The following is a 12,501-nucleotide window of genomic DNA, read 5'->3' on the forward strand; positions in this document are numbered from 1 at the left end:
TGAGTGCAAGACAAAAAGTTTTGACAAAATGTGTCTTTTCTCAACAAAACTGAACAAACCATCTCTGTGTGACTGCACAGAGGCCTGAACTACAGTTAGTCAATAATCTTATAAAATTTATTCTTGTAATTTTATAATATAAAATTATTATAAAATTATTAACAAAGCATATAGATATTGGAAATTACAAATGTCATGTTGAAGTCAAAAAGGAATTGATTTGAAACAAAACAAATTGAGGTTAAAAGATAACTGCAAGTATACTGAAGTCCACAATATGTCTTATGATTGCTGATCTGATGACAAAACAAATAACTCATTTAGCCAGAAGGTGTATTAGACATTTCTAACACATCTGCAGGTATCTGCCATCCTTTAACTAATCATACCTCAATATTTTAATTGTTAGTACCTTTTCACTCTCTGTATCTAGTGCAGATGTAGCTTCATCCAGTAAAAGAATTTTTGGATCCCGGACAATGGCTCGAGCTATAGCAATACGTTGTTTTTGTCCACGTGATAACTGAGAACCCTGAGCACCCACATCAGTATCATATTCCTTTGTAAAACAAATCAGAAATACATATGAAGCCAATGTGTTTGAATAATTTGACCTTTAGGAGATTTTAATGTTTATTTCAGATATGAACGCATAGAAGTATTCCAGAACATAGCATTGTAATCTTACATATAGCTAAAAATCTACTAACTTCGTCAACTTAGTATTTATAAAGCCCTTGTCATTGATTGTCCTTTGAAATTTAAAGGTTGAATCCATCACCTGCTACCCACATGTCAAAACTATGAGGCTAAAGTCATTGGATAACAATCTAAAGCAAGAACTCAGGATGACTATCCCTTTCCTAGTTCAGTAAAACTGATTAACTGAAATTGCAGTCTCTTTCCCTACACCGCAGCACCCAAATACAGGAAAGATGCAGGATTGCTAAAACTTAATAAAGAGGGAGCCTTGGGTAGCTTGAGCTGTGCTTATTGTTGATAAATCACCAGGGCCATGTGTGATGCATCCAAGGATATTGAAGGAAGTGAAAGTGGAAAGTTATGGACACAAACCATAATCTTCCCATAACTTTTCATCCATAACTGGAAGTTTGGTTCATGAGCACTAGGGTGTAGTCCTGTACATTGAATGTCTGGTGGGGGTGGGGAACAAACCTCCTTAGATTTCCTCTAAAACATTGGTCTGGGGCTGCAGGGTGGGGGGCAATCTGTTTCTTTGCAGGTTCACAGCTAAGATCTTGACAGTGCTATATTAATGGTATTGGTCTAATGTCACTCCTGAGAAATTGATTAACTGCACAGTTTTTTTAAAGAAGCAATATGTAAGTTATAAGACATGCACTACAGCAGACCAATTGTGTTCCACATGTAATGTTTGCACACATTCAATCAGAATGCTACTCGGAAGAAATGCAGATTTCTATATGCAAAGTACCTGTGGTCTTTAAAGGTAATGTTTCTTAAAGGCAAAGATACACATAAAACATTCTCCTCCTTTTCAAAAGAAAGCCAAACTTCTTAAATAAATGGGAGAGTCTTTATAACATGTAGATAGTTAGCTGGTACATCCAGATCTCATGGTGGAGAGTTTGTCTGAAGCTGAAGCTGCCATTGCTTTCCCAAAGTCATCAGTCATAGAGTCATAGAGATGTACAGCATGGAAACAGACCCTTCAGTCCAATCCGTCCATACCGACCAGATATCCCAACCCAATCTAATCCCACCTGCCAGCACGCAGCCCATATCCCTTCCTATTCATATACCCATCCAAATGCCTCTTAAATGTTGCAATTGTACCAACTTCCACTACTTCCTCTGGCAGCTCATTCCATACACGTACCACCCTCTGTGTGAAAAAGTTGCCCCTTAGGTGTCTTTTATATCTTTCTCCTCTCACCCTAAACCTATGCCCTCTAGTTCTGGACTCCCCGACCCCAGGGAAAAAACGTTGCCTATTTACTGTATCCATGCTCCTCATAATTTTGTAAACTCTATAAGGTCACCCCTCAGCCTCTGACACTCCAGGGAAAACAGCCCCAGCTTGTTCAGCCTACCCTCTAGCTCAAATCCTCCAACCTTGGCAATATCCTTATAAATCTTTTCTGAACCCTTTCAAGTTCACAACATCTTTCCGATAGGAAGGAGACCAGAATTGCATGCAATATTCCAACAGTGGCCTAACCAATGTCCTGTACAGTCGCAACATGACCTGCCAACTCCTGTACTCAATATGACCAATAAAGGAAAGCATACCAAACGCCTTCTTCACTATCATATCTACCTGCACTGCAAGGTCTCTTTGTTCAGCAACACGCCCTAGGACCTTACCATTAAGTGTATAAGTCCTGCTAAGATTTGCTTTCCCAAAATGCAGCACCTCGCATTTATCTGAATTAAACTCCATCTGCCACTTCTCAGCCCATTGGCCCATCTGGTCAAGATCCTGTTGTAATCTGAGGTAACCCTCTTTGCTGCCCACTACACCTCCAACTTTGGTGTCATCTGCAAACTTACTAACTGTACCTCTTATGCTCGCATCCAAATCATTTATGTAAATGACAAAAAGTGGAGGACCCAGCACCGATCCTTATGGCACTCCACTGATCACAGGCCTCCAGTCTGAAAAACAACCCTCCACCACCACTCTCTGTCTTCTACCTTTGAGCCAGTTCTGTATCCAAATGGCTAGTTCTCCTTGTATTCTGAGAGATACAACCTTGCTAATCAGTCTCCCATGGGGAACCTTGTCGAACACCTTATTGAAGTCCATAATACTCCTGTTTGTGTCTGGCATCTCAAATACAATACAACAGGACTGAGAGGCAATTGAGAGACCTAATATGTCCTCACTTCTGAATTATAATTACACAGTCATGTATATGAACCTCATAGGATCTCAGCTTCTGAGCACATTCTTGTCAGCTGAGTTGATTATTATTCTGTGAGTTCCTAGGTATGAGTTTGTTGTTTGACATGACACTTTGACTAGTCTGTGCAGTACCAACATTTTTGTCATGCATATTTATCATCTTCTATTGCAGTTTTATGAACAGCTGTTGGGTTTCAAAAAAAGTACTTTTATACGAGTTTGTAAATTGGTACAAACTGATCTGTCAAATGAGGAGCAGTGCCAATGATGGAATGACTGTACTTCGAGATGTTACTGTCAAACTTAAAAATCACACAGCACCAGGTTATAGTCCAACAGGTTTAATTGGAAGCACACTAGATTTCGGAGCGATGCTCCTTCATCAGGTGATAGTGGAGGGCTCGATCGTAACACAGAATTTATAGCAAAAATTTACAGTGTGATGTAACTGAAATTATACATTGAAAAATTGATTGTTAAGCCTTTCATCTGTTAGAATACAGTGATAGTTTCACTTCTTTTATGTGTAAATCACAAAACCTTTTTTTAAAAGTTGCATTCTCGGGTTAGTTGTTAACAATGGTGATAGCTAGACAATATGTTGAAGGTGTTAGCCCCCTGTGTTCTCTGTCTATGACCTGATGTTTAGATTGATCTAATGTAAAAAGTGAGATAACAGAGTTTTACATAAATTCATGCAGTTTTTGATCTCAGAGTTCTACATGAATGCATGCAGTTTTTGAGCAAAGTACAATGTAACTCTGCAAGTACACATTCACCCCACAAAATATATGTGTGCATGTGGGTCTTTATCTGTCTGTGTGTCTGTCTGGGATGGGGGTTGTGAGTGTGAGAAAGTGTGTGTGTGTGTAGTGAGTGCAGAGTGTCTTAAATCTGTGAGGGGGTGCATGTGGGAGTGTGTGTGTCTATAAGGGTGTGTGTGGGTGTCTGTGTGCGCGTCTGTGTGTATCTGTGTCCGTGTGTATGTGAGAGTGTGTGTGTGTGTGTGTGTGTGTGTGTAGTGCAATGGTGATCACCTGTAATGTGACATGAACCCAAGGTCCCGGTTGAGGCCTTCCCTATGGGTACTGAACTTAGCTATCAGCCTCTGCTCGGCCACTTTTCTCTGCTGCCTGTCCCAAAGTCCACCTTGGAGGATGGTCAACTGAAAGGTCCGAGGCTGAATGTCCTGGACCACTGAAGTGTTCACACATATATTTTATGGGGTGAATTTGTACTTGCAGAGTTACAGTGTACTTTGCTCAAAAACTGCATGTACTGTAAATTTTTGCTATAAATTCTACGTTACGATCGAGCCCTCTATTATCACCTGATGAAGGAGCGTCGCTCCGAAAACTAGTGTACTTCCAATTAAACCTGTTGGACTACAACCTGGTGTTGTGTGATTTTTAACTTTGTACACTCCAGTCCAACGCCGGCATCTCCAAATCATGATTACTGTCAAACGTGTGATATAACCTTTCAGATTTCCAATGTCTGTATGTAATATTTATTTTAAGATTTGATTTTGAATTTTGGGTTAGTGGCATATTGGCTTTTTGTGTATCAGAAGTTAATAATTGATTTTTAAGAAGTTTGTGAGAGCTCCTTTGGCAATACAAATGCTTTCTGTTCACCTTAGGATGATTCATGATTTAGCTAGTGAACATTGAGCTTTAAGTTTTGAAAATTTCTAGACTACGTTTTTTTTAAGGTTTGAGGAATCACCCATAGCCTAAAGGAAAATACTCTTCTTTTCAGTTTTACTTTGTTTTGAGGCAGTTCTGAGAAGTCCTTGGAGAGTGATGGTTGTATAGAGCAGTGCTCCTAAGAAAGGGAGAAAATAGCAAAACCAGATCTCCTTACTTAGAATAAAGAGTTAGTGATAGTCTCAAACCAAATTGTTGAGATGAAAACTTGAAGAGATTACTTGTCGCTGAGGTTTAAACTAAGGTGTCTGATAATTCCAGGAAGAAGTTATCGTCATTTCCAGTTTAGAAGTCAAAGTCATACTTACATTAAGCATAATAAAATGTTATTTCTCTGCTATGAGTCCTGTAAACGGGATGCTTTTTTGGCTTCTGCACAAGTGATTTATTTTTGGGAATGTATAAAGGAGTGTTTAGGGATTATACATTTACTGTGTGTTTAAAACTCCTTGAAGTTGTGTTATCAGTAAATAATTTGGTGTACTCTATTTTATCTTTTGGTTAATAAATCTGTGTTTTTGTTAAAACAAAATCTACAACATCGCATGCTTAGGTTCCATGCCTCTCCTTTCAACAAACATTTTGTAGTACCAACCACAAACAACTAGGGAAGATTTGGCAAAACCATTGATCAGCACACAACCAAGATTATAGCAAAAGCTATAATTTAAAGCCAAAACAGAACTAAATGTGATCTATAAGCCAGGTTTCAGTTTGGAATTTGACCTGTTCAGTAATCACATCAGCTGGGATCATAACAAATATCAATTTGCAATGTATTGGACTTTGGATATGATGGGAAGAAGTAGTGTGATCAATACTCTATTTAATTTTTGAATGCTTTACCAATAATTAGCAGACCATTATTTGTATTGAGCACTCAAGGGGTGCTGAATAAACTAAAAGTGGACCTTAGGGTGTGCGCGATTGTTGCATTGGACATGTCATACAATTGATTAATAATGGGGCACTTGGTAAAGTGATCAGTGCTGACAGTGGATGTGATGAAGGTTGGATGTGATTTTGGACCAGGATGAAAGGTGTTTCATGTAACAACAGTGGTTCTTTGAAGTAGCATATATACTTGACATGTCTTGCAATTCTTGACAAGGGTTTCAGTGTCACTGTTAATATCTGGCAATTATGCAGATTCCCTTGTGAGCCTTCTCATTCAATGTGCCGCCATGTCTGAGTAATGTAGTTGTTGAAGAATATCAGGTCACAAAAGTTTCTCATACGATGACGTCCCTTCCTTTGAAAAATGACTTCTCAGGGGACATCTAACTCATCCCAAAAAGACCAATATGGTCTCATGTGTTCATAGACATGCTAAATAAAATCAAGCCATCCTTCAGTAGTGTTTTTCCATAGTTTCCATAGTGTGAAATCATTTGCTATTTCTATTTGTAGCTGTTGGCGTTTTTATTGCTTGCAATATACAAGTTAAATTTCAGGATCTATGCCTGTACTGAAACAAATAGAACTGAAAAAGTCGATCTGTGACACAATTATGTAATATCTCTTTCTACTGAATACCAGCCCTTCCTTGCATGCCACTTGCATGCATAAGTGCGTATTATGGACATAATCTTTTTCTTTTCTTCCTATTACTGCAAAAGCATCAGCAGATGCAGCCTGGTGCAGTGGATGTAATGCAGTCCATATGAATTTGAAAATATTTGATCTTACACATAGCAGAAGGGGCATTGTTGAAATACAGTAGCGTCTCGACATACAAACGACCCCATTCACGAACAAATCGGTTTACGAACAGGATTGTACGTAAAATTTTGCTTCAACGTACGTACGAACGCAAAAAGCCCATGGTTTCGTTTCATTGTCATTGTTCTGCTTTGCTACGCGCACTTTGAACGCTAAAGCTCTCGGGCCCCGCGTGATCTCATTCAGTTCATCTTTGGCGCGCACACTGTGAACATCCAACGTCCAAGCATTCTTACGCTTTTTTTTGCTTTTTGCATCAAATTAGCCCTCATTATGGCTCCCAAGAAAGTGAAAAGTGGTAGTGATAGTGGTGTTAAGAAGCCTAAACCTATTACTGTGGAAACGAAGAAGGAAATAATAGCTAAACACGAGAATGGTGCTCGCGTATCTGATCTCGTTATGCAGCGCGATATGGCGAAATCGACTATCTGTATTATCCTAAAGAACAAAGAGGCACTAAGGCAGCTGGCGTGGCTAAAAGAGTGACTATTTTAACAAAGCAAAGGCCTAAATTGTTAGACAAGGTTGAAAAATTATTATTAGTTTGGATAAATCAAAAAGAGCTTGCTGGAGATAGTGTTAACGAGACTATAATCTGCGAGAAGGCTCTACACATACACTGTGATTTGTTGGTGAAACCGCCAAGTACAAGTACTGCTAGCATTGAAGAATTTAAAGCCAGCAGAGGCTGGTTTGGTAAATTTCGTCAACAAACTGGGATCCATTGTGTAATAAGGCATGGAGAAGCGGCTAGTTCGGACAAAAAGGCAGCGGAGGACTTTGTGAAGGAATTCAATAAGTTTGTCGAAGATGAAGGTTATGTCTCACATCAAGTTTTTAACTGTGGTGAAACTGGACTTTCTGGAAAAAAATGCCGAAAAGGACCTACATAACCCAAGAAGAGAAGGCATTACCGGGCCACAAACCAATGAAGGACAGGTTAATGCTTTTATTGTGCGCGAATGCAAGTGGGGATTGCAAGATTAAGCCTCTATTAGTCTACCACTCTGAAAATCCTCGCGTTTTTAAACGCAATAATGTGTTGAAGGCTAAACTCCCGGTAATGTGGAGGGCGAATAGCCAGGCTTGGGTCACGCGAATGATTTTTATGGAATGGTTGACGGAAGGTTTTGCACCAGCTGTCAAGGAATATCTTGAAAAAAATAATTTGTCACTTAACTGTCTTCTAGTAATGGACAATGCTCCTGCCCATCCTCCAAATTTGGGAGAAGACTTGGACATTGAATACGACTTCATAAAACTAAAGTTCTTTCCTCCCAACACCACTCCTCTCATCCAACCCATGGACCAGAATGTCATTGCAAATTTCAAAAACTTATAAACGAAGGCTCTGTTCGCGAGGTGTTTCCAGGTCACCAATGACACAGATTTGACCCTTCGTCAGTACTGGAAGGACCACTTCAATATCGTCCATTGAATAAGCCTTATTGATAAGGCATGGAATGAGGTCTCTTTCTGTACGTTGCAGTCGGCCTGGAGGAAACTTTGGCCAGCTTGTGTACCTGAGAGAGACTTCGAGGGTTTTGAGGAGGAGACATCAGTAAATGTAGTGAATGGGATTGTGACCCTGGGCCAAAATATGGGCTTCGAGGTTGACAAGGATGATGTGACGGAGCTGGTGGAGGACCACAGTCAAGAACTCAGCACAGAAGATCTTATTGAATTGCAACAGGAGCAGGTAAAGGTTATGCAGCAGGAGCATTCTGGAGAGGAGGAAGAAGAGAGGGAAGATGTATCAAGTGTTCAAATCAAAGACATTTGTAGCAAATGGAGTGAAGTGCAGGCTTTTGTTAAGAGGCATCACCCTAACAAAACTGTGACCAACAGTGCAGTGAACATTTTAAATGACAATGTGATGTCCCATTTTTGGAAAATTCTGCAACAAAGAAAAAAACAAGTTTCCATGGATTGTTTTCTTGTGGCATCTCCAACCTCCAAGAGACAAAAAGAGAAAAGACTCCGGAAATATCTGAACAATGGGAAAATTGATTCAGTTCGCGAACGTTTCGGTTCGCAGACCGGGTCCCGGAACGGATTAAGTTCGTAAGTCGAGGCGCTACTGTAGTTTCAATGAAGCTTGGAAGGTAGTGATTTCTTGGGACTCCGCTTTGTATTGACCAGCAATGTTACCCATGGATTACAAGGATACATGACCTCTAGGAGGTTCGATATATGTCCCTGTCCCAACATATTGATTTTCCACTCTGGAAGCTACCACCATTCATGGACCTTAGTTCCATGCAGTGGAAACAATTGTTAGAGGGAAATTTGCTGAGCAGTAACCATGCTGGTCACAAGCTTCAAGAAGAATTTTATATTTGCTAATTTCAGATTTAACTTTTTAAAATGTGGGTATTTTGTAAGAGCACAGAGAGATTGTGTACAAATAGGGTGAGGCTTACAGGGTGTAGCTCTCTTCTTCACATTGCTGGCAGCCAGTAACATTATCTGGAAAGCAGATGCAAACTAATACACAAAAGTGGCTATCCCTCTGCATGGATTGATTGAAGAACATGGGATTGTACTCTTTGGATAAGTAAAAATTAAGAGGATATTTGATGTAGGAGTTGAAACGCATGTGGGATCTGCTCAGAATAGGAGAACTTTCAATTGATAGAAGACTGAAAAAGCAGAGGACAACTTTTTAATGCAAAAGAAGTAACAGCAACATAAGGAATAATGCTTTAGCACAGTTAATGGTTAGAGTCTGGAATGTACTGCCTGAGTGTGGTGGAAGCAGATTCAATTGAAGGTCTTCAAAACAAAATTGAAGACGCCTGAAGAGAAAACATTTGCGCAGCCGCAGGGAGTAGGCAGGGAATGGGACTAAGTAGTTTTTACTCTAGAGAGTAAAATTACCTCATTCTGCAGCATGATTTTATGAGATCATTACATCTGCGATGCTGAAACAGCTAATTCAACACATGCTGGGAGTTGAATTGGCAGCCTTCTTACTGTTGTGTCTTAATTTAATGCTGACTTTGTCAATTGAACAATCAGGGAAACTTGCAGCTGTCATACAATTCTGATGATCCCATTACACATTATTATCAAAGCACATGGCACATTATATAGTAGAAATAACATACAATTCGAAACCATACCTTTGGTAATGACATCACAAAGTCATGGAGCTGAGCCTTCTTTGCAGCTGCAATTACATCATTCATACTGACTTGACGACGGTTGTCACCATATTTAATATTCTCTGCAATGCTGCAGTCAAAAAGTACAGGCTCCTGTGACACTATTCCAATTTTAGACCTTAAAAAGGCAGCATTTACAGTTTCTGTGCTATGGCCATCAATTAACTGAAATTAATGAAACAAATAAAAAGGAGTTAGTTAAGCGAAGGGCTTTTTTTAAAGTAGACACAACAGATTAGAACAGAATATAATCTCTCACCACTTTTCCCTCATTAGGGTCATAAAACCGCTCAAGCAATTGTACACTGGTGCTTTTTCCACATCCACTACTGCCAACAAAGGCTAGTGTTTGCCCAGGCGTAACCGAAATTGAAAGGCCATTTAGAACTTGGAAGTCCGGTCGAGAAGGATATGTAAATTTGCAGTTAATAAAGTCAATTTCACCTTTAAAGTTGTTCTGTTAAAAAAAATGTAGATGCAGTCAGGTGCCTGAAAATGTAACAGTGTTATGATAATTCATTATGACTTGTCAATTCTTTCTTTATCATGTATAAATGAGGCTTTCAAATTGTAATTGGAAATCTAAATGTAACATTGCTCATTGATTTTCCTAGGCTCAGGAACTTAGCTGCAGAAGGAAGGCTAGACTGCCTTAAGAAATAAGGACTTCTTGGAATGCTGTTGATGAGTCATGAGGTACAGGAGAGCATGCCAGGATCATAAAGCAAACCTTTGACCTTGCCTTTGGCCATCACACCTTTTGTCTAGTCCCTACCAGCTAATCCCATGATCAGTGACTCCAAGTCTCTGATCTGTAGTTTAAATTGTGATAATGATTATCACTCCTCCTCGGTACCCAATCCCTAACTTGCCTTGTGAATGCACTAATAGGGAGTTTGCTTAACCAAATCTTGTTCTTATCTCTTTCCAAGGTGGCTGGGAATTCAGCTTCTCAATGTTGAGGACACATTGGCAGTGTCCCTGCTTCTGACCTGGGAGGAGAAAGTGAGGACTGCAGATGCTGGGGATCAGAGCTTAAAAATGTGTTGCTGGAAACTACAGCAGGTCAGGCAGCATCAAAGGAGGAGAATCGACGTTTCGGGCATAATCCCTTCTTCAGGAATCAGGGCTTATGCCCGAAACATCGATTCTCCTTCTCCTTTGATGCTGCCTGATCTGCTGCGCTTTACCAGCAACACATTTTTAAGCTCTGACCTGGGAGGCCCAGGTTCAGGTCTCATCTTAGTCCAGACACATGCCTAAACAGGTTGAACTAAAGAAAGAAGATGTTGTGGCACATGTTGTCCACCAATGCTTTCAACCGCTCCATGCTTACTCTCAAATTCTTTATAGTAGCATGTAATGCATTAGATGATACAAGTTTGTTATTAGGACCACCTTCTAGGGGACATAGTGGCTCAATGGTTAGCATTGCTGTCTCACAGTGCCAGAAACCTGGATTCTGTTCCAGCCTCGGGTGATTATGTAGAGCTTGCACATATTCTATATCTGTGTGGGTTTCCTCTGGATACTCCGGTGTCCTGCCATAGTCCAAAGAGGTACAGGCTTGGTGGATTAGCCATGGGAAATGCAGGGTTACAGGAATAGGATAGCGGGTTGGTCTGCGTGCGATGCTCTTCGGAGGGTTGCTATCGACTCGATGCTCAAAAGGCTTCCACATTGTAGTGGTTCTAGGATTCTATGATTCTACACCTCTTGAATAACTGGTCTAATCTGTAGAAGGCTCTCTTCTTGTAGAGGTTGAGTGGTCAGTGAAGTATAGATCATCATGAACTTGACAAAATATATGCCTTCTTGTTCAGGCTTTGCTATAGGAATGTAAGACAATGCGAAATCTGTTTTTTGCCTTAAACATTTTCAGTTTAGAGTTAAATTTCAAATCTCTCAAACTAAATCTGTGGACTCTTCTCAGTATCTTTACTAATTCCATTGCATTGAAATACATTATTGAATAGAGTAACCGATTAATTGTAGTCTGTCTTAAATGTGAACAGAAGACCGAAGACATAGTCAGCCCTTTGACAAGGTGCCACACAAGAGGCTGCTAAATAAGTTAAGAGACCATAGTGTTAGGGGCAAGGTGGTGGCTTGAATAGAGAACAGGCTGACTGGCAGAAGGTTTGGAGAGGGAATAAAGGGGTCCTTTTCAAGATGGTAGCTGATGACTAGTGGAGTTCCACAGAGATCAGTTTTGGGATCACAACCATTCAGTTATGCATTAAAGATCTGAATGAAGGAACTGAGGGCACTGTTGCTACATTTGCAAATGACTCAAAGAAAGGTGGAAAGACAGGTGGTGTTGAGGAGGTAGGAGGCTGCAGAAAGAATTGGACAGGCCAGAAGAATGGGCGAAGAAGTGGCAGATGGAATCCATTGTGGGAAATTGTGAGCTTATGCACTTCGGTAGGAAGAACAAAGTTATAGACTATTTTCTAAATGGGGAATGGTTTTGGAAATCTAAAGAACAAAGGAACTTAGTCCTAGTTCAGGATCTCTTAGGGTTAACATGCAGATTCAGTTGGCTGTTAGGAAGACAAATGCAATGTTGGTATTCATTTTGAGAGGGCTGGAATACGGGAGCAGGAACATACTGCTGAGACTGTATAAGGCTCTGGTCAGACCACATTTGGAAGATTGTGAGTAGTTTTGGATCTAAAGAAGGATGTACTGGCATTGGAGGGGGTCCAAAGCAGGTTTACAAGAAGGAGCCCAGGAATAAAGGACTTGTCATATGCGAAGCGGTTGAGGACTCTGGGTCTGTACTTGATAGAGTTTAGAAGGATGATAGGGGATCTCATTGAAACTTACAGAATGTGGGGTAGATATTTCCCCTAGTAGGAGAGATCAGGACCTGAAGGCACAGACTCAGAGTGAAGGGACAACCCTTTAAAGTTTTAAACAGGGTAAGCACATGGTATTGCAGCACAGATCATCCATAATCTCATTGAATGGCAAAAAAGTCTTAACGAATTAAGTGACTTTCTCCTCTTCC

General features: G+C 40.2%; 1 protein-coding gene across 2 annotated transcripts in view; it reads right to left on the reverse strand.

The window, feature by feature from the left end:
• Nucleotides 1-12,501, reverse strand: part of LOC140482293 (bile salt export pump-like) — an 83,832-nt gene that overhangs the window by 3,210 nt on the left and 68,121 nt on the right. For both annotated transcript variants that reach the window (XM_072579530.1, XM_072579529.1), the window contains 3 exons: nt 9,748-9,945; nt 9,447-9,653; nt 413-559 (listed from right to left, as the gene is read on the reverse strand). In XM_072579530.1, the coding sequence (XP_072435631.1) occupies nt 413-559; nt 9,447-9,653; nt 9,748-9,945 (552 nt within the window). The remainder of the gene's footprint in view (nt 1-412; nt 560-9,446; nt 9,654-9,747; nt 9,946-12,501) is intronic.

The sequence above is a fragment of the Chiloscyllium punctatum genome, chromosome 10 (assembly GCF_047496795.1).
Source record: "Chiloscyllium punctatum isolate Juve2018m chromosome 10, sChiPun1.3, whole genome shotgun sequence".
Taxonomy (NCBI): Eukaryota; Metazoa; Chordata; class Chondrichthyes; order Orectolobiformes; family Hemiscylliidae; genus Chiloscyllium; species Chiloscyllium punctatum.